The sequence below is a fragment of the Mytilus californianus genome, unplaced genomic scaffold, assembly GCF_021869535.1.
Source record: "Mytilus californianus isolate M0D057914Y unplaced genomic scaffold, xbMytCali1.0.p SCAF_5, whole genome shotgun sequence".
In the NCBI taxonomy this organism is placed as follows: Eukaryota; Metazoa; Mollusca; class Bivalvia; order Mytilida; family Mytilidae; genus Mytilus; species Mytilus californianus.
In genome coordinates this window covers 105,005,921-105,033,891 of record NW_026262701.1, presented here as the reverse complement: position 1 = coordinate 105,033,891, position 27,971 = coordinate 105,005,921, and the positions used below count along the sequence as shown (strand labels likewise).

Below are 27,971 nucleotides of genomic sequence, written 5' to 3'. Positions count from 1 at the left end.
ATTATGTACAAGTATTAAGACTGGAGCTCATCAGACAGCATGAAAGAGAAAGAAGAATACAGCCATCTTCATTATACTTATACTTGTAAGCATAAGACATGCACTGTTTTAAAACTCTCATTAATGAAATAAATTTATTTTATAAAGCTATTGATACAGATGGATTGTAATATAAAATACATCTTCAACTCTAACATGTCAGATTGACAATACACTGTCCAATTTTGAAAGGTGAAACATCAAGGAACTCGAAACTTCTGATCAGTCAAATAGTAATGTTAGGTCCCTTTGACATATCACAGTCTACCTGTACAAATGCATACCAGGTACATATATTACAACTATCTTCATAAAAATAACCATATTAATATCCTGTTTATCATTTTGTAACTTTTTGCTTTAAATTGTATCTAAATTTTAAAAATACTAATTCAACAATAAAGAGATATCATCATATCAACTATACATGTAAATGAATTCAGTATAAAAATTGTAAAAAATACAATACATTCTAATGTTCAAACATGCACACAAAAAAATCACAATAATACTGCTAGAAGATTTAACCCATCCATTTAACCTTTTCAGCTCTACCATACAAATACAAAATTTTAAATGTTTTGTGCATGTTTACATTTTGAAAGCCCATTATAGGAGTAATACCACCATTGATTTCCCCCTATTAGTCTTTGTTAAATTGGCACTTTTCAAAAATTGTGCAGAATTTACCTTTGTTTCAAATAAAGAAATACTTGGCATGAGGAAAGTTTTATCCTGTCCAGTACTACAGTGAAAATTTCACATAACATTTCATTGTATATAAGATAATAACCATCACCGGAAGTAAACCAATAAACTTTTCACCCCTATTTTTCCTATTAACAAGCTTTAGTAACCATGTCACATGAAGTTTCCAAAATATTTTATAGAAACAACAAATAAAAAAAGAATGGTGCTTTGAAACACCGAAGATGTATGTTTACGACTCAGAAAATTTTTTCTGCAATGAAATGCAGGGTTAATTTCCTACAACTGTCAAAATCAATTGAATATTTTTTTCTACCCTTCTTCTTATGAAACTGGAAGTGACATACTAAGATTTGGTGGTATTACACCTAAATAAGAGCTATCTTCTCATATCTTATCTTAAAATTCTATGGTGTAGTTTTCTTTTTATCACACAAAATTGTGTTTAAAATCTGACAATTTAGCACAACCTGTAGCTTGAAAAAAAGCCCTGTGACCAATACTTTTTATAATATATTGAGAAAGCCATGATAAATTTACATTTTGGCAAATGAAATTATTAAAAAATTCCATGGATTTTAATTTTGACCCCTATCTATCTTAATTGAGTAGATATACATTTGAACTCATTCATGCATAATGTAGAAAGGATATGCATCATACTGGTAATTTCTATGTCTAGTAAACACATTTTGAACTGAAACAGTCATTTTGAACTAAACAGCTCTTAAAATATTGAACAATATGTTTTTAAGGCATATTCAGTCTTTCAGTAAATTTATTTTCAGACTTATCCACTGCAGAAAATCAAATACAATTTGCTTACAGTAAGATCTTTTCAGTCTACATTCAGTAGCCGGTACTTACCTGAACAAAGAAACAACACACTGAATTTTCTTAAAAGGGACTGAATTCACAACAAGAAAATATCTGAAAAATATTGCTCAACAATACTTAACAATTTTTAGTTTCAGACTTTTCAGATGATGTTAAGATCAAAATGACAGTTTAAGACTAAAATTCATTACTTATTGCAATTGCCTTCTGGTTGTTCTGAATAGTAAGAATACCTATAATTACAATTATTATCATGAAAATGCTTCTTCTTCAGGTACATAAGTTTCAACTGAATTATAATGTTCACCTAGTCCAAATGCATGTCTATGATAGCAAACTGTTAATGATTCTGCACCAAATTCTTCTCCTATTTTGATTTGTGGGCCTTCACCTTGAATTATTTCTATAGGATGGTGTAATGCACTTGACATAGCCTTGACCTCTAACTGACCTCCCCATTCTGCTGTCTCAGCAGTTTTCTGTAGAAATGTTTCAAAGTCGTCTTCATTGTAAGAATCACCATTTTCCTTGGTAAGAAATGGTAGGAATTCATCTGGATTCTCTGTAATGAGAGCAAATGTCTTTAATCTTTATATATAAACTTTCATTAATTTCATATTTTTATTAAAAAACATCTTAAATCTATCCTTCAAGATATATCATATTAGTTCAAATAAGTATAAAGTAATGATTCTAAATATACATGTACAATTTCAGTTGATATTTTATAGTGTGTCTTTCTTTGTTGTGATGTTACACTATTGTTTCAGGAAAAAGGGTGAAGGTTTGGTACCATTAAAATGTTTAAACCCGCTGCATTTGTTTGCACCTGTCCTAAGTCAGGAATCTGATGTTCAGTAGTTGTCGTTTGTTGATGTGGTTCATAAGTGTTTCTCGTTTTTTATATAGATTAGACCGTTGGTTTTCCCGTTTGAATGGTTTTACACTAGTAATTTTTGGGGCCCTTTATAGCTTGCTGTTTTCGGTGTGAGCCAAGGCTCTGTGATGAAGACCGTACTTTGACCTATAATGGTTTACTTTTATAAATTTTGACTTGGATGGAGAGTTGTTTCATTGGCACTCATACCACATCTTCTTATATCTATGTACAAGACCAATACATAACAATTGAATTACATACTGCTAAACTGTACAGTAAAACATTTAATTTCAGCAGATTCATGATTGTATAACTTTTTTGGTTTTAATTTTTGGTCAATGAAGTGCCGAAAATTAAATCACCTATGAAATTGTATGCATTAACAGTACATGTAGGTATCAACTTTAGAGTTGTGTATTGTAAAATCATAAATTGCCCTGCATGACTACAGATAAATGGGTCCAAACATCTGTTATATGCTTTTGTGGGACCTTGGAATGTTTCCTTGAAATGTACCTAGTGTATCTGTATGCATGATAAAGATGTTTTCATTATGCATGTTATAACTATAAACAATGTAATTTGTGAATGTTGTGGAAATAAATAAATACCTCTCATATACTGTGCTGTCTTCCTTCTAAGAGTTTCATAAGTTTCATTTGGAACTTGGTGACTAATAGCAGTATATAAACAATTTCCATCAGATGGTATCTCAAATATTTGCAAATTTTTAGTTTTTAATAATGATTTGATTCTTTCAAATTCTATATGTCTTGCACCAGTTAAATTTAACAGTTCCTGTTCTTTGATTCTTTCCTCTCTCTCCTTATTTTTTGTCGCTTGTTTCTCTCGTCTTTTCATAGCCTTCGATACTTTCTTTTCTTTTGAGTCCTCTTGGGTTTCTACATCACCGTCACCAGTTTTCTTGTCAACCTCGGTATCATTTGTTTCCAGAGAACTAAGTCTGTCTGTTACCTTAAATACATGTATTCAAACAAAAATGAATATATAACTATCAATTTAAGAATATAACATACAAACTATTTCTCTAAATATTGGTAGGTACCACTGGCACTTGTCTCTGAAAAAAATAAATGGGGAATGTGTCCATGGGACACAGATGATACCCCCACTTGCATATAACGTTATAAAGTGACATAGCTGAAGAAGGGTAAAAGTGACGCTAACCAAATTTGTACTTGATCTGAGTTTTGTGGTAATAAGCATTGTATAACATGTATAAGTTTCATAACATTTGGTTGAGGCAAACTAAAGTTAGAGAACGGAAATGAAAAATTCAGCAATTTTTCCATTTGTAAAGGAGCATAACTCTAGAACGATAAAATTTACACCACCAAAATTCAAACTTGATCTGTGTTTTGTGGTAATAAGCATTGTGTATAAGTTTCATAATATTTGGTTGAAGCAAACTAAAGTTAGATAATGAAAATCAATTCCAGGACGTACGGCGGGGGCATAAAAATACCTTCATACTTTATAGGTAATTTTTCTCAGAAACAAGTGCCTGTGGTAAGTACATGAAATACAAATTCCAACAGAAATGAAATGTTTTGTATGTCAAAAAGTCAAAGTTTGCCAATTTTTTATCCTAAAGGACTATATAGAATTTCATTCTTCAAACAGCAAAATATATATGCTACTTCTCCATTCATTGATATGCTTCTTCTCCATTCATTGATTGTGTATTGCTTATAATAACCAATTACAGCTTCTGGTGTTTACTTTTGGAAATATCTGCATGAATGATTTTGAAATTAATGATTACTAAACATTGAATTTTTGGAAATACTAAGGATTTTCTACCCCAGGAATAGACTATGTTAACTGTATTTGGCAAAACCTTTCGGAAGTTTGGGTCATCAATGCTCTTCAACTTCGTACTTTATTTGGAAATTTTTTTTTAATTCGGATTCAAGCATCACTGATGAGTCTTTTGTAGACGAAATGTCTGGAGTACAAAATTTTAATCCTGGTATCTATGATGAGTCTATTTTCATACATTTATCATATTATCCTGTACTACATGTACTAGCATAAAGCTAAATAATCTTCCAGTCTAGCAAAAATAAGATTTGAATAAACTTCCAATGATAAAATTACCAACAAAATGCCACAAAGAAGAATCAATATTCATATTTTTAAAAGTTCTTAAATTTAATTTAATCTAGTATTAATTTGTCACCTCCTGTGTTGATTTGTCTTTTAATTCTTTTAGCTGTGTTGCATGTTTGTCATTTAGTTCACTCTCCAACTTTGTTATCTGTTCTGTAATTTCTTTCTTCTTCTTTTTATCTCCTTTTGACACACTATGTTTCAACTGTTGTATTTTAGCCTGCAATTCCTTCTTTTCTTTTTTGTGCCTCTTTACCACTGATTCCTCTTCATTTTCAGAGTCACTCATTTTCTATCTTTAGCCTGAAATGTACATTTTATAATTTTTATAATTTAGCAGGAACATGTCCTATTATCATGATTATGTTTGTTTCCTGAATATATTTAATCACAAAGTGATATTTTGCACAACCTCAATTTCAATGCACATCCTTTTTCTTCACAATCATAGGCTCATTTAGGGATGGAAATCAATGTTTTATATTGGCTATTATTGTAACTTTTTTTAGCTGCAGTATCAAAACAATATTAAGTTCAATTTAAAAAAACAATCAACTTTTTTTATTTAGCACAAAACTCTGTAAACTTTGCCCTTCCACTATTTTCAACCGTTTCTGAACCTCATACAAAAAAGTTCATACATGTATTTCATGACGTTTACCTTAAATTGAACATGTATAATTATTTCAAATTTATACAATGTAGCAAAAAATACATGTAGTTACCAAGATAAATCTGAAGAATCAGTCATTTTATTCGTTGAATATATACAAATTAGGAAATTGTATATCAAAAATGTTTTTGTCTATTCATCCCTCCAAAATGGTTGCTAAAGAAATTCACTCAAAGTCTCAAACTCAAATTATGTCATTCAAAACCTATCCATATACATTAAACATTTCTTGTCTCGCACATATGTGTGGAATATGTTGGAATTTTCAGAATTTGAAACATCTGAACATGTAGGTAAAAAATTGGAATTGGAATTTATTTCAATCAGTCAAGTGTATACATGTAACTTCAATATAAGTTATTCAGAGAAAATAACAGCCATGTGTTATTACAGATGCTTTCATGAGTTGTCTACTCTTTATTTCTAAAATGTTTTTAAAAAAGTAACATATGTTTGTTATTTGTTAAAAACAAATCTTTAATATTTAAAAAAAAATTTTACTTTTTATTGGGAACTTGGAAATTCTTGAATTTTGCGCAGAAACATAATACATGTACATAGACTGGATAACTCATTTTCTAATAAATTAAATCATTTTAGATCAGATGTCTGAGCAAAAGCTTTGAAGTGATGTAGAGTAGCTATAATAACACCCTTTAGTTATAACAGGTATATTTTATATGTAATAACAAAGATGTAATATGCATGATTGGCAAACTATATTTTTCTAAAGTTTAGTATGCATATATAGACAATAATAATATCATTAATAGAACTTGAATACATCTTAACAAAACAAATGATTTATACTGCCCCTTTGAAACATGTAACATACATATGTTAACCCAGTTTGGGTTTTTTTAGTCAACAATAACAAATGTATGTTATTTTTCTCTAATAACTTATTTAAGTTATACCCTTGACTGTCAATAAGGGACACAGACTCATGTCTGGAATAGCCCAGTTTGTGCATATATATTCAGAACTGAGCCTTTTATAACGGATTATAACAAATACAGTTCAGATGTGGATCCTGTATTTTGATAAAGGGGGAAACTAGGCAATGTTTAGAGTGAGACATGTTAAAAGTCTATGCCTATGGCTAGACTATGCATTAACCATTCATGTATATGTAGCTCCATAAGAGGGACCCCAGATCTGCCTCTGTAGTTAGTTGTCTCAGTTCAGAATGAGCTCAGATCAGGTTCCATGTCAACTCATACCTTTACCAACTCATACTTTTACCAACTCGTACCCTATAATCCTTGCTATACTTTGATGATACAAACTGAGTAAATTGGTGCTTTAATATGCCAGCTTTAGCTGGCACTTATGGTAGAAGCTTCGAATTGGAATAAAGAACGATAACTCTCTCTACATGAGCAATCTAAAAAGTTTCGTCACTCTCGTTAAATCTCGTACGTTTTTTTTTTTAAATTTTCGAAGTAGATCAAGTCAAGTTATCTAACTCTTAAAAATATTTGTTTTCTTTTTTTTCATTATATTTATTAAATAAACATTGTATTCTTGCTTGGCTCCAAATATAAGGCCAATTCTTCAAATATTGAAAACGAAATTATCATTGGAATATCCGTAAGGACAATTTCAGGACATTAGTTTAACCCTTATATTTTTAATGGCTACCAGATTCTCGTTTAATCGCGATCTTGAAAAAACGGGACAAAACGGAATAAATTCGATGTTAAATACGACATGAATTTTTATTTGTTAACAAAAACAAGAATTTAGAAATTTTAGTAACTTGTGCAGTTTATTTAAATTTTATTGTACCACGGAAATAACCGAAGTTTGGACAACAACATCTTACGCCATGTAACATATATTTCATCGTCTGCTTCATTTTTCCACTATCAGTGACAAATCTCCTAAATTACCACAGGTACTTCATTTAAAAGTCACAATATCATAATTAATGATAACATTTGTAGTTTAAAAGTTCCGTCCAGCTATGGGAACACAGAAAAACCCTCTGCAAGCAATAAATTTAAGGAGAAACGTAGCCGGAGGTGAAGGTAGTAAAATCTGCTACAGAATTTCCCATAATCCATATCAAGTTACAGTGATAATGAAGTTGGTTATACTGTGGTATGTGGTCACTGTTATTCCTAGCTAACAGACAAATGCAGGTGAAATTCAAAACTTAACAAAAGTTTAAAAAAAAATATATATTCAAATTCACAATCTTCTAATTTTGTATACTGTCACTGTACTTCCTTTGACAAACTCTCAACAAATCTTGTCATTAATTATGACACATATCTACCTTAAACAGTCCCAGGAGATGGAGACTGTTTTTTTTCACTCTCTAAGTTTAATCATAGTAAAAGGAGACTTGAGTCTGAGTGATACATTTTATAGGTATAATTTGTATGCTCCCATATTGTCCAAAATTGGATTTTATGGGAATTACGATGGAGTTATGATAACCCATGATAATACCATGACTTTTGATAGGTATAGAGCATGTTACTTGGAAGTATGTGGGCTTCATACATCCTTTGAAATTCAAGCTGCAGACACATTATTTGGAGGCAATATAAATATTTGCCTCCCGCTGTCACCTGTATATTTTATGCGTCAGTTTAAACCTGATCAAAACATTTTCACTTTACCTAATACTTTAATCAGGTGCACATTTCAACCTATTAAAGCAATAAACAATTATGGCTATAACGTCACAGTACCTAAATTGCACCAAGTACCCAATTTTCACCCTATGTTTATGTATGTATTCAACAAAAATAACTGCAGAAATCACAAGTTTTTTTTGAGACAAAACAATTTGTATTGTTATGATTTGACATTATACACGTCTTTCAACATATGTTAATATATTTAAATATACACAAATCATTCACAGTGAGAATATACATGTATCAACAGATGAAGCATTCCTGGGAAAAAGTAAATCTACGAAAACATCAGTGTCGTCACCATGCAAAGTTATCTAATTATCATCTTTTAAAAATGTTAGCAACTTCACAACTACAAGTTAATTTTTCATGACCAAAATAAAATAAAGTACAAACAAAACAGCAATAAAATGCTTCGCCAAGCACAGCCTGATACAACCACAGATGTAGATTTAGCATATAAAAAAACACCAAATATTTTATGTCAGTTGAAATCAAACATATTTTAATTTTGGACCCTTCAAACTTTAATATGGACTAATTTGAAAACAGGTATCGGGTGAGCCCAAACATTTCTATTCAGCAGCAGTCTCCAACTACATATCTCCTTAATTTCATATGATAGTCCCACAAAAATGTTGAAAATGTGTACATTTATTTTTTTTTCTAGATTCTCTCATGTCATGCATGTGAAAGCGGTACCTTTTTGGTCACTATTTATGTGTTGCGTCTAAATATGAATTGTAACACTTTATAGTGACTGACCAGGTCAAACAAATACTTCTCAAGAAACATGCAGAAAAAGAAGACCACTTGGAACAGCACCAGCCATGCCAGACTATGTAGGAATAAAAACTCAGGCAAATCGGAATAGCATGGAAGATATGTTAGTGATATGTCCTTGTGAATAGTAAGGAAATTAAGCTATCAATAATTCTGCAATTTTATCAGGTTTATCGTACATTTGCTGTTCAAATTTTCACACAATCAGTGAATCGTTCAAAAAGGCTAAACTAACGTTTTATTATTAGCTGATTACTGAAAGTTTCAAACAATGACAAGTGTTTCATTCATGAAATAACGTGTGCATTTCTGCGAAAAAAAACATGTGCAATTTTGTGAATTAAAGGGAAAGAAGATCCTTTTGCGGTGCACTTGTGCATGTCAATTGCGAACTAACCCAATATATTTTCTTTATCATGACCAGTTCACTGATAATGACGTCGACATTATCAAGGACAAGGAGTACACATCAAAGGAAAAATGCACAAATTACCGATAAAATAATTTACACACACTGTTTGGTGTGTATCACCTGCCATATCAGTATTTGTTGCATTTATACATAAATGAGAAATAATCAATGTAAAAATGGTAAATTTTTGGAGAAAAAACCCCAAAATTATGGAAAAAAAACCAAAAATGTTGTTTTTGACCACTGACTCCTAAACTGTTGGTACCATAAACCCCAAAATCAATTCTAACCTTCCTTTTGTGTATTGAACCTTCTGGTACAATTTCATACATTGTCATAGAGATCCATTTACTTAAAGTTATTGTCCGGAAACCAAATGTGTCTTCGGACAGCAACAGCGACATGATAGCATTACTCGAAAGCAAATTTTTGACATATTCCCCATTTCGATTCTCAATTTTATTTTGTCGTCGTATAAAAACTTGAAAAGTAAGCTAATAAAACAAATTATGCAAGAAATGACATAAAACCGACTCTGAATTAGTACATGAAATTGATGTAGAAATTAACCCACAAAAAGAAGATGATCAGGAATATATTTATACTGCTGAGCAGTGTTCTCCCCTCAAATTTTAAATAACATCCTAGAAAATAGCAAAATCTTTAGATTATCAACTTAACAATCCTATTTATGGTTCCTTATATGCTTAGATGTAAATGAAAAACCTGATCAAAACATTATTCTAAACAGGCTCACTGTAAATTCAAACTCTTCTTTTAACAACCAGAATGATCCTCTTGCTGATCACATATATATGAGATGCAGGAAACTGGGAATACAATATGAACAAACAGCTAATTTAGAAAGTAAAAATAATTCAACAAACAGAAAGCGTTGTTTGCAACACTAAATAAAAAAAACAGCTACAACTTTTAGATATTGATGAAAAATATATTCCAAATCCTCCACCTTTTCATGAAAATCAACAAAAAATTAATTTAATGAAGTTATGGATTGTATAACAGTATTCATAGTTTTGAAATTAAACAAATGTCTTATTGTTTTAAATTTTGTAAAATTTGCAAAGAAAGAAAAATGGATATGAAAATGCACAAGTTAATGATTGTAAGCATTGTCATTTATATAAATCACCAATAAATTCATTTTCAGCAGAAAACAATAAGGGAGCAACAATTTAGCTCCAAAGGGGGGAGTATGGTTTTTGTTTGAGACAGATTTTTTACACGTGAAGCACTTCAATGCTATTAATCAAAATTATTTAGTCAAAATATAACACTATAAGGTATGGGGAAAATCTGGATTCAGAATATTTTTTTTGTCCTCTGCTTGAACAGAGTATTTTTTGTCATCAGTTTTTAAAGAAAAATACTAGTCCAAATAATTATGACATCCAGGAAGGCTATTTTAAATTTTTGCTTTGACGCCTTCCTGCGACGCACCAAAGCAAAAAAAAAAATACCATACCCCCTTCTGCCTTTTGAAGTTCAATGATCTTTCCCTAAACATTTTCCATCTAAACTTATTATTATATTTTAGACAAAAACTATATATAGGACATTCGTCCTGAACATGCATGAAATATTTGCCACTGGGCGTTAAGCAAACCAACAATCAATCAATATGTAGGATATAGTTTTGGTAAGCTGGCATTCAAGGTAGCGCCTTCCTCATATTAAAAACATAGCCAAGTTCATTAAAACATTAATTTCAAAATAAGTGCAGCACTTTAAATATAAAAGTCTGTTAAATGAGGTATACTTTCCCAATCTTTTTCCGTAAAAGTACGAGTTGGCAAAGGTACGAGTTGTCGTGTACCCCCAGATCAGAATTGATGTATCCCCCTTTTTACTTTTAAGTTTTAATAAGGATTTTGGGCGCTCGTATGTCTTAAACTTACACTTAAAATAAAAAATAAAATATTTGTTAATTATCAGATGATCCAGGCTTTGTGAACTGACAGAAAAAACCGATGCGAAATTGTAGGTGCTTGTTGCAATTTTACCGGAAGTGAGTTCTTCTTGGATGGAGGGGAGAATGATTCCAGGATTTTTATTTTTTTTGGATAATATTAGTGAATTTGTTACTGGATTTTGCGACGTGACAGCTAAGTCTTTCCTCTTGAAATAATGGTCAGCTTATCTAACGAATCGAGGCACACTGGGGTATGACTATCACTGTACACTCATTCGTCAATAATGACCTTTTTTGATATTTCGACCATGTTCATCATATAAGGAATATATTGACAAATAAAAATATAAGGAATATATTGACAAATAGTACGTGTGTACCTGTATGTCTGTACCCAGAGTAAATTTTGTGATGTAAACACGACCGAATTATGGTTCATGTAATTCAAAGGTTTCATGTTGTTCTAGTCCAAGTCGTTCTGTCAGTTGATAATGATATGGTCCAAGTGAGGCCATCTCATATTTTCGTCCCCTTTTAGAAATAGTTTTATATATATATATGTGGTTAACAATTTAATATGAGGCAGGTGTTACCTGTGAAGGGGACAAAGTCTAGAAATAATTTGTTTAATATGTAACGTTTTACAGAAAAATGGCCAGCTGAGGACCACCTCCAAGTGCGGGATTTTCTCACTGCGTTGAAGACCCATTGGTAGCCTTCGGCTGTTGTCTGCTCTTTTCTGCTCTTTGGTCGGGTTGTTGTCTCTTTGACATATTCCCCATTTCCATTCTCAATTTTACTATTAAATATAAGATTAATATAAAAATAAGGAGATGTGGTATGATTGCCAATGAGACATGCAACTATCCACCAAAGTTCAAATGAAGTGGATGTAAGCAATTATAGGCAACCAAACGTCCTTCAACAATGAGAAAAACCAATACTGTAAAGTCAGCTATAAAGGCCCTGGCATGAAAAATATGAAACAATTCAATTGAGAAAACTAGTGGCCTAATTTATATCAAAACAAATTAGGAAAAACAGATAGGACCAACATGAACCAATGACAACCACTGAACTACAGGCTCCTGACTTGGGATAGGCACAAAGAATGTGGCGGTCTTTACTCATCAGATCGATACAAAGCAGAAAACACAGACTGGAGGTGTCAGGGTATTTATACATCCCTAAAAACAAAAAGGATACACAGATCTGTGAGTACCCTCAGTAACTGAGAGTTAGTTCAAAGCCAATAACAACTTGTGAAAAAAATCATTTACATGTACCTTAGACTAAAATATCAATCATTACACATCCAACATCCAATGAATTTAGTGTAAAAATAACCTTAACAGTCAGAGAAAAGCATGACTTTGTGCAATGCCAAAATATAGGTATTGACAGATTGTAGCACCGTGAAATTGCATTCATGAATTTGTATAACAATAATATTTAGTATGGTTTAAATCTACTGATGACAAAATCAATATTTATACCAATGAGGATCTAATTACAGTGTTGAATTGGTAACCTTTTAGAATAAGTTTATTTAAAGGATTGATAAGTTTACCCAGATCATATCTAAATTTCCAGGCTCGGTAAACAACATCACTGTAAAAATTAGGATGTGCTGTTCTGTTGGAAATAAGTTTTTTTACAGTCATTAAAATTTGTTTTTTTTTCATTTTACAAATTATGACATTAAAAAAGATATATATGGATAGATGCATTTTTGTGAACTCAGGGGCGTAGCTGGCCTAAAATAAAGTGCAAGCATAAATCTTGTATCGCCGATTGGAGCGAGGCGAAAAATATTTAGGGACCTTTTTATGCAGAAAATGATAATTTTTCGGTCATTTTCCAGGTATGCCATGCTTATGAAATTCATATTACTCCTTATTAACATGGTTGTTTTCAAATATAAAATAAATTTTATAAAACGGGAAGATCAGTCGACAAGTCAACCGAAGAGTTTATCAATAGAAGGGCAATCAATGGACACATGACCAACCCGGGAACAGATAAGACACAAAAGAACAAACAAAAATATTCAATATTGAAAACTAAATACAGATAAAAAAACACGAACCCCGAAAAAAAATGTGGCGACCTCCAGTGCTCCGGAAGGGTAAGCAGGTCCTGCTTCTTGCAAGACACCCGACCGTAGCGTTTCTCACTAAGGTCATTTTCGAATCAAAGGAGCCTGAGGTTTCTACGACAACGGTAGAAGGTCACTTGGGACACAGATACCCAAGGTGAATTAATAGTCTTTTGGACGAACGGACAATGGGAATACGAAATCAAACGGCGACTTTTAAGTCTTGACTTATAAGTGAGGGATATAAATCTTAGATGTTTTCAAGGTTATTGTATTGAGCCTGTATTATTAAATGTTAATACTCATGTAAGACTTAAAGTAAAGTTAATATCCAAAGTCCATATATCTATTTTTTGCCAAGGCAAAAGATCGCAGAACTCTCTCGGTGTCGATATTCATTTCTCTGTGAACATGTATGAGCGCCAACGAAGATAGTCTGTCCTATACCATGGTTGAACGGGGATAAGTTTTAAGTCGCCGTAATGCACTAAATGACCGTTCAGTAGTTGATGTAGTTACTGGCATTGTAACTAAGATTGACACGATTGCAAACTATTGAAGGATATAGTTTCTTTTTAGTCAATGCTAGAGACGACATCAGAGATTTGGGCTACTCTATAACATCTGGACCCGACCAGCGTCTCTGCCATCTCTTTACCTCAGAGTTGAAGGTTTCTTGATTGTCCGTCAAGTCGTGTCTAAATGTTTCGTATATTTTTTCTATACACTCTGCTGTCAAAGATTCCAAACGTGCAGGTATTTAATTGAAATTAAGGTTCCGGCCTTGAAAACGATCAGAATTATCCAGTAAACGTCCTGTGAGTTCTTCAATGAAATAGTCAAGAAAGGAGAAATACAAGGCTCGCTTCCAATATTGAATTGGAGTGTCAGCTGGATAGTTAGCCCGGTTGACCTGTCTTCCTACTCATTCGTAATTTAATTTCAGAATTATTTTTTTTTGTGAAAAAAATGTGCAAGCAAATGATTTTTTGCGTAAAGGCAGCTACGCGCCTGGAACTGACACATACATGTATAACACCAGTTGCTGGATAAGGTAATTTAAACTGTAAAGAATAAAAAAACAATGTTTTTTTTATACAACATACTGGCAAACAAAAGTTGACAATGATATTTCTATAATAAAAACACATGTACACATGTACATGATGTAAGAGTGCATGAATAATATGCTACTGGCTTACCAGGCAAACAAAAAACCTTTTCCACAAATTATTTAAAAAAACAATCATACTAAACAATCAAAAATAATTTTATTGTGCACATGTAACAAATAAGATATGTTGGGAGAGTAATTATATACCGGTATGTAGTAGACTTCTTTGTTTAGTTCTTGAGATAAAAGATTAAACTCTTTATTAAAAAATACTCAGCAAACCAAAAATAAAATGTCAGAGGCATGTTTTGACCTCACAAATCTTGAAAATATCCGTGGTTGTAATAAAAAATAATACCTGTAATTATATTTATATTTCTACAAATGTACATGAAGGTGTTAGGAGCAAAAAGGAAAATTATTGAAACCTTGAAAAGAAAAGAAAAATCTTAAATGTTCTTATACTTACATCAACAATTATAAAACATAACTTATACAAAAGTCATGTATGTATAAATTTTACCCCTGACCTGATATATATGCATGTAACTACTAAATGATTTAATGATTTCTCTCAGATAACATGGATAATTTAATATACCAAAATAATGTAACAACCACTCAACATCTGACATGTTTGATACTCATCTCTTTGACAATAACAGTGACATCTGGTGGTAAAGAATAACACTGTCAACATGGTCAAATACTTGTTTTCATTGTTTATTGCAGGGCTATTTTTTCAATGAAGATGGATCAGGACAGAACAAAGATACAGAAGACTTACTAAGTAATCATTGTTTATTGCAGGGCTATTTTTTCAATGAAGATGGATCAGGACAGAACAAAGATACAGAAGACTTACTAAGTAATCATTGTTTATTCTAGGGATATTTTTTCAATGAAGATGGATCAGGACAGAACAAAGATACAGAAGACTTACTGTCAGAAAGTCCAGCTTTAAGTGCTGAATTGGACCCCCCTTTTAGAAAAATTCACATAGTTTGGGCTATTGTAGTGGAAATACTACTCTTTGTAAGTTTTCATCTTTTTAATTGTATAGAATGAGAATAGGATATTTTTAATAGCACATTTAAAAATCTTATAGTTAAATATATTGAATATGCTTATTCTAACTTGAATCACTTCAACCTACATTTTACATATGGATCAATCTGGTTAGATCAAATGTATTGTATGAAATAGTGGTATACAATAATTTTGATAAATGTTGTTTTGTCAATGGACCTATATGAAAAAAATAATAAAGAACCATTCAAAATTCACTAATATGTACTTTGACAAAATTTTCTGCATGAATATTTCAGTTTTTAAGTGCAGACTGTATTTTTTACGCTTTAAAGTTGAATTTCTCTTTTTTTCATATGTAGATTTTAAAATCTTGGATCCTTTATTTTTATTGAAATTTTGAATTCTGGTACAGCCATTTTTCCCTCTTTTTTTTTTGGCATTTAGTGAAATGTCTGAAAGTAATGTTGGTCAGGTTTGTCCCATTTCAATATTGTAAACTTTTTATCTATTTTTTTAGACTGGTCTAGTCATAGCTACCTTTGTACTGCCACATATTTCAGTCTTACAACCTGATAGAAATGCTACAAAACATGATGGTAAACATTTGGGAGCACATGTTGATGAAATATCAGTAGCCTGTTATGTCCATGGAGGACTTTGGTTTGTCCTGCTTGGGTTTGATCGATATTTGAGATATCACCATTACAGACACAGAATGTGTGGATATCTTGAATTTTATCGAAGGACAAGACATTTACGTAAAATACCTCTGATGGCAAATTCAGCAGGTGAGTTGTCAAAGGAGAATTAAGGATGTGGTTGTGGATATTTGAAAAATATTTTATGTATGGATTCATTAAGTGAAATTTTAATTGTGTATTTGTTATCTTTTTATATTCAATAACTGCATCTATGCATAATATCTCATAAATTTCCTGTATTCATAAATAATAATTTATTTGTCATTAACATTGTTTCTATGGGACAAACATTATTAACCCAGATTCTGTTCTATCTTGATGGAGTAACTTTGGATCTGTTTTTGTCTGAAACACAGTCAGTTATTCTATAGTTAGATCTATTATATAACTATTGATTTATATTAACAGGTAATGCTGCATTGCTAATAGTGCTGAAGCTATTACAAAATTTGAATGGAACCCACACAGACTTATATATAGAAATAGTGATTGCCTTGGAGGCAGTGGTAGCTGTGTCAGTGCTGTTGATATATCTTGGTAAATGTTATCAGCAGGATATAGGACATGTTAGATCAAATCTGATTAAAATACAGATCCTATGTCCCATCTTTGCTTACAAGGATCCGACAACTCCTCCGTTTTACTTTCTGTTCTGGTAATTAGCCAATGAAATTTCAGCCTTCGAATTTTTGAAGGTGTGTTTAAATTCGACAAAACCAGAGGATCCCAAAAGATCTTTAAATCAGAAAGTAGAACAGCATTTTCAGATCCTTGTAAGCAAAGCTTGGACACAGGATCTGTAATTTGATCAGAATGTATTAGATCTTGTAAATAAAAGGGCTTCTTTCTGGTTTTAAACCTTGTATGTAAAGACAATGTTTATTTATTGTTATTTGATAAAGTTTTTTATTATCATTTCAAAATGCCTACTTACTCATTTGAATAAATATCAGAGTACTAAGAATACAAATTTGTTATTTAGCATGATTTTGTACCATGATATTTAGCCAAAATTTACCTTTATCCATTTTACTACTTGAAAGGCATCCTAGAATAAATTGTTTTTTCTTATATTTGATCAGACATTTACAAATTGTGTTTAAGGACAGTCGATAGAGTTTCAGGGGAGATAATTTTTTTTTACTTGGTTTATTTTTGATGTCATAATAAGGAAATCTTATCACAAAACTTCAAACCTGAATTTTATAATTTCGCAGAATCAACCATCGAAATAGTTGCAAAAGAAATCTTTTGTTGTTTTTAATGGAAACAGAAAATAAAATAATTGTTTTTGCCAGAAGTTTTAGTTTTTATACGACCGCAAAAAAATTTTGTTTTCACTGTGTATTAAGAATTGATTAGTGTAAACACTTTTTCAGAAATTATTTGTGAAGTTTTGTCTGAAATAAGCATTGTAACACATACTTTTAATTGACCTATTTCAATATTCACAATATGAGTAGACTCATATGGAAATATTTGAAAAAATGACAATTGGAGATAATCAATCCTCATTGAATAGAAAACTTTGAAGATGATGAAGACTACGAAGAAATCTTTGCATTAGTATTGTTCCCATTCCTAAAGTAATGCAGGTTTATGTGTCAGAATACAAAATATATTTTACATAAGTAGTAGAGAGCTATAATATAGTTGTCAAATGAGTGCTTCCATGAATATTTCATTCATTTTTTCAGTAAAAACAGTAAAGTTTAATAGTTTACTGATGTCACCAGATGTCGCTCAAGATGAAATGATCTCTAGTTTCATGCAGAACAGTGGTACTTCAGAGATTGGCTTTAGGTATAGTAGTTATGACTTAGTTTTACAATTTGATTTAAGGTACATGGATTCAAAATCATCAAAAGTAGATGAACTAGCAACTAATGTTTAAAGTTGTTGTTAAGATGATAAAATGCTAATTGAATTAACTTGTGACCTTAAAACCCAGCATTGTATATACTTATGATTATAAATCACATTTAATGATTTGTGTGATTTATCTATGTAAAGATAGAGTAAATTTGTCTTCAAAATGCTTAGGATATATAAATTCATATTGGCTGTATGCAATACAAATAAGTAAAAACTTCAGAGGGTATACAGTTTTAAGATATCAGAAGGTTCATAGAGGGTATACAGTACTAAAATATCTGTAGGTTCATAGAGGGAACTATACAGTTCTAAGATATCTGTAGATTCATAGAGGGTAAACAGTAATAAGACATCTGTAGGTTCATAGAGGGTATACAGTACTAAGACATCTGTAGGTTCATAGAGGGTATACAGTACTAAGACATCTGTAGGTTCATAGAGGGTATACAGTTCTAAGATATCTGTAGATTCATAGAGGGTTCACAGTTTTAAGACATCTGTAGGTTCATAGAGGGTTCATAGTTTTAAGACATCTGTAGGTTCATAGAAGATTTACAGTTCTAAGATATCTGTAGGTTCATTGAGGGTGTACAGTTTTAAGATATCTGTAGGTTCATAGAGGGCATACAGTACTAAGACATCTGCAGGTTCATAGAGGGGTAACAGTTTTAAGACATCTGTAGGTTCATAGAATGTATAAAGTTCTAAGATATATGTAGGCTCATTAAGGGTACACGGTTCTAAGATATCTGTAGGTTCATAGAGGGTATATATATACAGTTCTGAGATCATTGATGGTGTACTGTTCTAAGATAGCTTTAGGTTCATTTTAGAGTTACATGTTGTTCCATATGGCTAGTTGCTGCCAGACGCCCTTGATTGACTGGTCCTACTCAAATTACTGACTGAAGGCACTATTTCAAAAGCTGGATTATTTCATACTATTTGACTAATATATTTCAAGTCTATATAGTATCAAATTGAAGATTGATTGACTGTTACTTACTAATGTCCTCAGATGGAAGAGATCTGTCACATGACTAATGTCCTCAGATGGAAGAGATCTGTCACATGACTAATGTCATCAGATGGAAGAGATCTGTCACATGACTTATGTCCTCAGATGGAAGAGATCTGTCACATGTTTTGTTGAATATTTATTAATAACATTCACCGCATATAGTTATGTTAAGTTGCAATGACTTGTATTTTATGCATTAAAGCAATTTTGCCAAAGTTTTATATTTATGTCCCTTTTTCAAAATATGTTAATTTTATATGTTGTTGATTTTAAAGTAGGGCATACATCTTTAACATGTACCAGTCTCCTGCTATACATGTACTTAACTTTACTTATTGCTTTCTACTAATGTCATCAGGTTTTTATTTGCATTTTATTTTTGAAATTTTCATCTTCTTTTAAGGATCCACTTGTGGAAATTTCAACCTATCATGCATGAATAATGTTTGCAATATGTATTTAAGTTCAGTTGTGTTTCTTTGTTATGAAAAGCCTAGTTGCCTGAGCCAAAAAATGAAATATTAATCCTTTTATGTCAAGTTTCAATTTTTACCATAAAATTACATGGCCAAATCAATTTTGAGACTCTTTGTGAAGAATTCTTATTTTATGATGACTGAACAGTTTGCTAAAATTTAATTAGATCTTAGCTAATCTTGATTAACATTACAATCTTTGAAAACACTTTCTATCTGACAATTGACAGGAGAAATGAACATAATGACTTTTTTCACAGCTCTTCACTTTAAAAAAAAATAAACATGTATATATATTATAGCTACAAAATGTACTCTTTAATTCTAACGAGTCAACTTTAAATTAGTAAAGGAATTGTAAATTTGAAATAAACCATAAGTTGATCATCAAGGCTCAAATGAGGCTTTAATTTTGTTCATATATTGACTTGTTATAATTTTTGCATTATGTATGGTTTGCAGTTTTGGATGTAATGATATTGGATTTAAGTGAGTTGTTTATTTAGTTTGTTTTAGCTTTTGCATGGATTATAGATATGTTAATATAGTTTGGCACAAATGTAGGAGCAAGACATAGGTGTTACATTTTTCATTTGATCAAGGGTATCTTTAATACTTCTCTCAATTCCATTCCATTCAATACAATGCAAATTTTAGGTGAATTTATTTTTACAAAATTTCTACTAACATGAAATTGTGGTCCCTGTTTTGGCAATTCAAACTGAAATTATGTCAAAACATATTTGATGGGATTAGTTGGTGTCTTTCTAAATTCCATCAAATTCAGTTTTAATGCTTCCTTTAAAAAAAAATTTGGGAGCATATATAGTCTTCCCTTTTTCTGTCCATCTGTCTTTGGTCCTAAACAAATGACATCCAGTGTGTAATTTAAGTTTCCTTTGCTCAATTGAAATGAAATGTATACAGATAGATTTGGGAAGTGGAAAAAATCTTATGATTTAGAGTCAATAGGTCAAAGTTCAAGGTCCCTCTAACTAAAAATATAACTTTTTGGAAAAAAAATTGTTTCCAGCTGGTAAATTGATTTTCATTTGCAGGTTTTTATGTAGATGAAAGATATAAAGAGGGTGAATAATTTATCAATTTTTATGTCAAAGGTCACAGTCACAGGTTCTGGATATTGGGCTCTGGACAACATAGTTCCAATTTTGGCTTCTAAATATCTGAGGTCAAATACTCCTAGGAGTATATAGTCTGCATAATGTCACTTTGATTTTGGATCAAGTATCTCATTTTCCTTTCCTGCACATAACTTTTATCCTTTGACATTTGCTTTTCATATTTGTCACATGGGTGTAGCACCTCAAGACGATGTGTTATTTACAAGAGGAAATGACCTCTGACCTTGACCTTGGACATTCAATCTCAGATAATTGATTTTTATATATCCACCCCAAAACAAACTATATTCTTGCTTGTCATGGCAAGACCTTTTCAATGAAGGGTTTGCCCTTGGAGTGTCATTCCACACTCCCTAAAATAATAAATTGTTGAATATCTCAAAATTTATTCAGATCCCCACCCCTAAACCATATCTATTCTTTAATGCCTTGATAAGATCTTTCTAGTTCACTATATTTTTTGTACCTGTGTGACGTGCTGCTCCTCCTTCATATCATTAATTGTTTGATATTCTTGTTTACCGGTATATCCCCACCTCAAAACCAGAAAAATCTTGAATTATTATGACAAGATATTTACGGTACACCATAGATTTTTTTACTGGGGGTCATGCCTTGTCCCCTTAAATGGTTTATTGGTAAATATATCAATAACTGTGAAAATATCTACCCCTTTATCATATATATTCTGAACTGTGAAAATATCTACCCCTTTATCATATATATTCTTAACTGTGAAAATCTCTACCCCTTTATCATATATATTCTGAACTGTGAAAATCCCTACCCCTTTATCATATATATTCTGAACTGTGAAAATCTCTACCCCTTTATCATATATATTCTGAACTGTGAAAATCTCTACCCCTTTATCATATATATTCTGAACTGTGAAAATCTCCACCCCTTTATCATATATATTCTGAACTGTGAAAATCTCTACCCCTTTGTCATATATATTCTGAACTGTGAAAATCTCTACCCCTTTATCATATATATTCTGAACTGTGAAAATCTCTACCCCTTTATCATATATATTCTGGCCTGTGAAAATCCCTACCCGTTTATCATATATATTCTGAACTGTGAAAATCTCTTCCCCTTTATCATATATATTCTGAACTGTGAAAATCTCCACCCCTTTATCATATATATTCTGAACTGTGAAAATCTCTACCCCTTTATCATATATATTCTGAACTGTGAAAATCTCTACCCCTTTATCATATATATTCTGAACTGTGAAAATCTCTTCCCCTTTATCATATGTATTCTGAACTGTGAAGACAAGACTTTTCAACTGCACCATAGATTTTGTCCGTGGTAGGAAGATTTCGGGCATCATGCCCAACCCCCTCATACCATTAGTTTGAAAAATAGTTGGAAAACAGTTAAGATTCCTACCCATTAACCATATTTCCTTATTTGCAATGACAGGAATATATCTTTTCCCAAAGCAGGATAGACATATTAATGTGTTACTTTTTATTTAATTTTGTGGGTTTAATGTGTTTTATTTGTAATCATCACATATAACCCTAGTTTTCCCTCACTCATACATATTGTGAAGGTCAGGTGAACAACTATCCTGGAACTTTATACCTTGTAATTTCTGTGAAGTATTGATTTCATAGATTATGGTTAGAATTGTTGTTTACAAAGTATTAATGTACAATATCTTATTTAGTCCTTTTTAACAATCTTATTCATGTTTGAATATTTTCCTGAAAAGTAGCAGAAATATAGCTTCCACTAAAATTTCTTTGTTTTTGACACCCTTTTCTGGATTGAACTGCAATGTGATGTATAGTAACAGAATGCATAAATATATATATACTTTTTGTATCAGTGTCAGAAAATATAATTGTGAATATCAAGATTCCAGTCAGTGGACAGTTATTTCACTTTCATCATGTTCATATTAACATGAAATTAGTGCTGAAATTCAAAATTAGAAAATGACTTTCAGAGTCAAAAACTAGGCTTCATTATGACTCGAGATTACTTTCACTAAATCACATAAAATATTGTGTCACAACTAATAAAAGTAAGATCCCTCTCCATTTTGACAATTGTCATGTCAGTCATTTTAGAGCTTTATAACTTCAATCATAAAATGAAGGCAATTTTTGTAATATGTCTCATGGTTATTACTTATTTTGGAAATGCAGGTCCAAAACTAATTTTTCAGCTTCATTTTAAGTCTAGGAATCTTAAGAATCAATGCCCTACTTTGCCTCCTTCCTAATCTGAATGTTTAAATTAATTCTTTAATGTGCAAAGAAGTAACAGTTGTTGGTACATATTGTTAATTATGTAAATCTATAGCATGTATTTGTAGGTGGCAGTAAACTAATATCAATTGTAAATAACATTAGTTCAGCTTTCAAGATTATTATAATATGGTTTTTCTTTAAAAAAAAAATTTTTAAATTCATTTTGCTAAATTCTGATTCTAATTTAAAGAGTAAATACAAATATTCATATTATATTAGGAAAACTTAAATGAATATAATTCTATATATTTTCCATTACTGCTGTTAAAGAAAATTCTTCTCACCAACCTCAATACTCGAGAATCATTAACCTTTAAGAATATTAATTAAAGTTTTTGAATGAGGAGAAAATGCTTCATCAGCCCTTTCAAATAATTAGTGCTATTTACTTATCAGCGGCAGTACCTATAGATCGGTATGCTTCATTTGTTATTATTATTTATTTATTATTGACAGCTATTTATTTTATCAACACTTTAATGAACACATTTAATGGGTTCACTTTACAGTCTTCATTATGACCCTCTGCTGTGCCATTAATTTATATTAGCATGAAATTTGTTGTGCATGAGTGATATTTAATTTGGACTGACTTGAATAAGCTTTACATTATTATTACATTTAATTAGATATTTTAATATCATTTTAGACTGACCTGAATGATCATATATCTTTTTTATTTTTATTTTCAGAGATGAAAATTATTCAGATCAAGTATTGGAGAAGCAAGCAGATATGATACGATATCTCAAACAACACAATTCACAGCTTGGGAGACGTATTCTAGCTTTGACAGCAGAAAACAATGCATTGAAATCACAAATCAGTCAGAGCTAATGTTCAAATGTTTATTGCCATTTATATGTCCCATGATAAGCTTTATATACACAAATACATGTCACTGCAAATTCTTCAAATATCTTCTATTTACCAGTACTGCAAAAGAGATGAGGTAAATATGGTGCCATAAGAACGGCGTTTAAAGTTTGAAATGAATTTACACTTATCGTGAGCTTGAATTAAACTGATGATCATTATAGCTCATTCCTGTTAACATGAATGTATTGCTGACGACTAAGATTCCTAGACAAGTATATGTTTGCATGTCTGTTACTTAGGAATGAAAACAATGTGAATATAATTACATAATTGATGTAAAAGTATACTGTACATTTCATGCAAGTAAGTGCAAGAAGAGATGAAAAGATTTGCAAGATTGATTTGATAATTAGGAAAAATAACAGGTCAAAATAATCTCTAGTCAATTTGTAGCTTTTTGTTTCAACACAAATTAAGAAAGACCAATTAATATTGATTTAAATGAAAGGATGGATGTTTTTTTAATTGAAAAAAAACCACCTAGAATATTTATGATTCAAGTAGCAAGAAATGTAAAAAAAAAACAACAAAAAAAACACTCCAGAATCCAGAATTTCATGCTGTTGTACAAATGAATATTGCATATATAACATGAAACAGCAACTATTGATAATTTATTATTACATGTACTACCGCTACTTTCATAGTATTATAACTGGATAGTGTTCATTTTGTTTTATGTTTAGATATGTCAATGTAACAAATGTTATTTTCGTTCTATCTAGAATGATTATTTAATAATCGTATTGTAGTGAAAGTAAAGAGTAGATTAATTACAAAAAAAATTATTGTGTATGTGTCCATGATTATTGAATTGTAAAAATTCTGTAATCCTAGTATGCCCTGTAGATATAACAATAAGGAGATGTGGTGTGACTGCCAATGAGACAACTATCCACCAAATGCAAAATGACATATAAGTTTGAAACTGTAGGTCTCTGAATGGCCTCCAACAATGAGTAAAACCCATACTGCATAACAAGCTTTAAAAGGCCCTGAAATGACAAATGTAAATCAGCTAAAAACTAACGGCCTAAATTTATTTACAAAACAATAAACGAAAAACAAATATGATATATAACAATAAAAGACAACCACTGAATTACAGATTCATTCATAGTTTGATTTGATGTCTGACTTTTCTCTAAGATTTTTTTTCTGAAATCTTCAGAGAGCCCATTTGGCCAATTGGAAACAGACCTTTCCCTAATCATCAATTGAGTGTCTAGTTTCAATATCATGAATATTTTTGGAACATCCAATTTCGCCTTTTTTTACGAATAGAATGCAGGAAAGAAAAACAGTATATGGTTTTGGATTATAACTATTCTATTAAATATTAGCTAGTTTAAATGCATTTTGCCTTTTTGCTGATTAATGAGCTACACATTACCAGTACCTAAGAGTTTCATTTAGGTATATCCTAGTTCCACACAATAAAAGCCACATTTCCAAAATGAATAACTTCTTAAAATCAAAATTTTCTACTCTGATGCTTGTTCTTCTTTCAGAACTTGAGCTGATTTAAGTATGAGGTGCTGTGGAACTTATAAAAGTTTCCTTGCAGTGGTTATATATTTTGCCTTATAATGCCAGTGAACTTATAATTGTGTAATAAGTAATTTCAGATCTTTGTTAAATCTCAGTATAAAGTTAAAAAACAAAAATACCAAACTCCAACCTGATTTGTGTTGTTATGAGGTCAGGGGACACAATTATAATTACAGACCCCCTTAACATAAAATTATCCATATTTTGAGTTAGAGCTGATAGACTTTTCTATAATTTTGATATAATTTGTCCCAAAAATAGTACACTACACTGTAAAAGTCTTTTTTGGATAGAGCAGGTGCGATTTTTTTAATTTGCGTTTTTTGTCTAAAAGAAATGCACTACGAAATAACTGTGTTCTCGGGCCATTAGAGATTAAAGTTGAGCTAACAGGAACCTTTGGACTATGTTTTATCTGAACAGTGTTTCAAAAGGGAATTCATTAAATTGTGTGGAAGAGGTAGTATAAATTTCTCCCAATTTTTTTTCTCTCATGTGGTTTTGAAAAATCTAAAAGTTGTGAATCCTACTGGAATTTGAATATTATAAGAGTCTACTAATCTTATAGTAAAAACATTTTAGCAATTTTACATATATTCATAAAACCAAAATATCATTCAGCCCTACATGGTCAAGCATTATGACACAAACTCTTCATTTTACATGTTTTTAATTTGCATAGAAGGATGTCTCTTACCATTGTAAGTTTATTTGTATATGAAAAACTATAAATAGCTTTACTTACAACAGATTTTTGATTTTGGTTAATGATGTTCTTGTACATTTTTGGGATGATTACTCAAAATTTTCCAAAATAGGTAAAAATTCAGTTTTAGGCTTTCTCCAGGCCTTTATAGTTTGGTGATCTGTTATGAAATGAGCTATAATATTGTTAGAACATCTAAGTACCACATGGAGCTGTGATGGTCTGAATTTTGAATAAAGATTGAAAGACTTTTTGACAATGACCCTTGTGTGAAATAAATTGAGGAGAAATTAGCCCTATCTCTTTATGTTTCCTATTTGTTTTTCTGTAGTATTATTGCTGTACTTAATAGCCTTCTTATTAAAAAAAATACCATACCATGTGCCATTTTTTGTGGCTTTTACATACTTCAAAAGCTATTTCTACTGCCAAATCACAATACCTTTTTTGAAATCTTTGAGAAATACTAAATACTATATATATGCCACATGAGCGATATACATCATATAGGGTCTTTGGAACCTCTACTTAATTGTCTTAATACTTGTCTACTATAAACAACATATGCAGTCACAAATGTAGGTTTAATTTAAACATATTTCATTGTTTTAAAAAAAATCTAAATGAAGATCTATTTAAAAGAAGTTTTAGAAGTATAGTAGTTTGCTTTATGCTAATGTATTTCTTTTATAAAAGTATGTATATGAATTAATGTATATTATTTAATTGTTATTTATTATATTTTGCCATGTATAATATGCATTGTTTTTTTTTTTATGTTTTATATATGATATGAATAAAACACACATATGTTTTTTCCAATTTTTTTTCTCCTAGTTATTATTGTCAGATTATTTACCTAACTTTTTGAAAATATTCTTTTTGTCCCCTGTGTGACGTGTTGCTGGGGACATAGACATACCGGGCGTCCGTCTGTCCATCTGGTATTGTTAGTGTTCTCACTTGTAAAATGCTTGCCAGATTTTTATAAAACTTATATCATAGGTTTATATCTGCAATGTGTCTGACAAGTTATAAAATCAGTGCCCATCAAATATTTTTTAAAGAGTCTGCCCCTTGGAAATATTAATTATATGGAAAAGTGCTTTGTTAGCTCTCTCATGTGTACAATTCATGCCAGATTTTTATGAAACTTATATCATAGGTTTATATCAGCAATGTCTCAAACAATTTCGAAAATCAGTGCTGATCATGTATTTTTAAAAGAGTAATGCCCCTTGGAAATATTGAATATATGGAAATTGCATTGTTAGCGCTCTCATGTGTACAATTCTTTGGCATATTTTTATAAAACTTATATCATAGGTTTATATAAGCAATGTCTCTGACAAGTTTGAAAATATGTGCCGATCAAGTTTTTTTTTAAAAAGAGTTATACCCCTTGGAAATATTAATTATATGGAAAATTGCATTGTTAGCACACTCATGTGTACAATTCTTGCCAGATTTTTATAAAACTTATAACATAAGTTTATATCAGCAATGTCTTGGACAAATTCCAAAATCAGTGCCAATCATATAGTTTTAAAAGAGTTATGCCATTGGAAATTAAAGAAGTAAAAAAAAGTTTTTTTTAGTTATTGCCCTTGGACAGATAAGATATGTGCAACGGGGGGAACATCGGAACTCTATTCTTTTATATAATTTTGTTTTATTCTGATTTTGTATAACCCCTCTCTTTTTTCGTTAGCAGTTCAACAGTGAGTTGTAAGGTGTGTATGCTTATCTGATCCGTCAGACACTACTTCCTGTTTTCTGATACTTTGAATAAGAAGTGGTGGTTTGCTTAGCATGATAAAGTGTGCATTTAAAAAAAAATTAATTAAATGTTCATTGTAAAAAATCATGGAAGAAAAGAAAATGAATTAATTACAATCTTTTATATTCAATTAGACTGTGTTTCTCTTACTTTCTGATATTTTCTCACCCTTTGAGTGAAACAAGTACAGTTGAAACTGGCTTTACTCTTTGTAGGACCTATTTAAACTGGTTTGGACTGGTTTGTTCCTCATGTTATCATTGTTCAT

At 31.0% G+C, this 27,971-nt stretch overlaps 2 protein-coding genes across 3 annotated transcripts; one reads left to right on the top strand and one right to left on the bottom strand.

Moving 5' to 3' along the window:
* Positions 1–120: 120 nt before the first annotated feature.
* Positions 121–11,165, bottom strand: LOC127700439 (deubiquitinase OTUD6B-like). Its single transcript, XM_052203901.1, has 4 exons — positions 11,039–11,165; positions 4,668–4,900; positions 3,076–3,439; positions 121–2,146 (listed from the first exon to the last, which is right to left on the bottom strand). Exons 2-4 carry the CDS (start codon positions 4,884–4,886, stop codon positions 1,836–1,838), a joined length of 894 nt encoding a protein of 297 aa, XP_052059861.1. The 5' UTR covers positions 4,887–4,900; positions 11,039–11,165; the 3' UTR covers positions 121–1,835.
* Positions 11,164–27,790, top strand: LOC127700441 (transmembrane protein 192-like). 2 transcript variants are annotated; one of them, XM_052203902.1, is made up of 7 exons: positions 11,164–11,303; positions 15,153–15,299; positions 15,814–16,084; positions 16,406–16,534; positions 17,695–17,800; positions 19,832–19,858; positions 23,480–27,790. In XM_052203902.1, the coding sequence occupies exons 1-7, from the start codon at positions 11,268–11,270 to the stop codon at positions 23,622–23,624; spliced, it is 861 nt and encodes a 286-aa protein (XP_052059862.1). In that variant the 5' UTR covers positions 11,164–11,267; the 3' UTR covers positions 23,625–27,790. The 2 variants fall into 2 exon arrangements, with proteins under 2 accessions (XP_052059862.1, XP_052059863.1); XM_052203903.1 differs by lacking the exon at positions 19,832–19,858.
* The last annotated feature ends 181 nt before the right edge of the window (positions 27,791–27,971 follow it).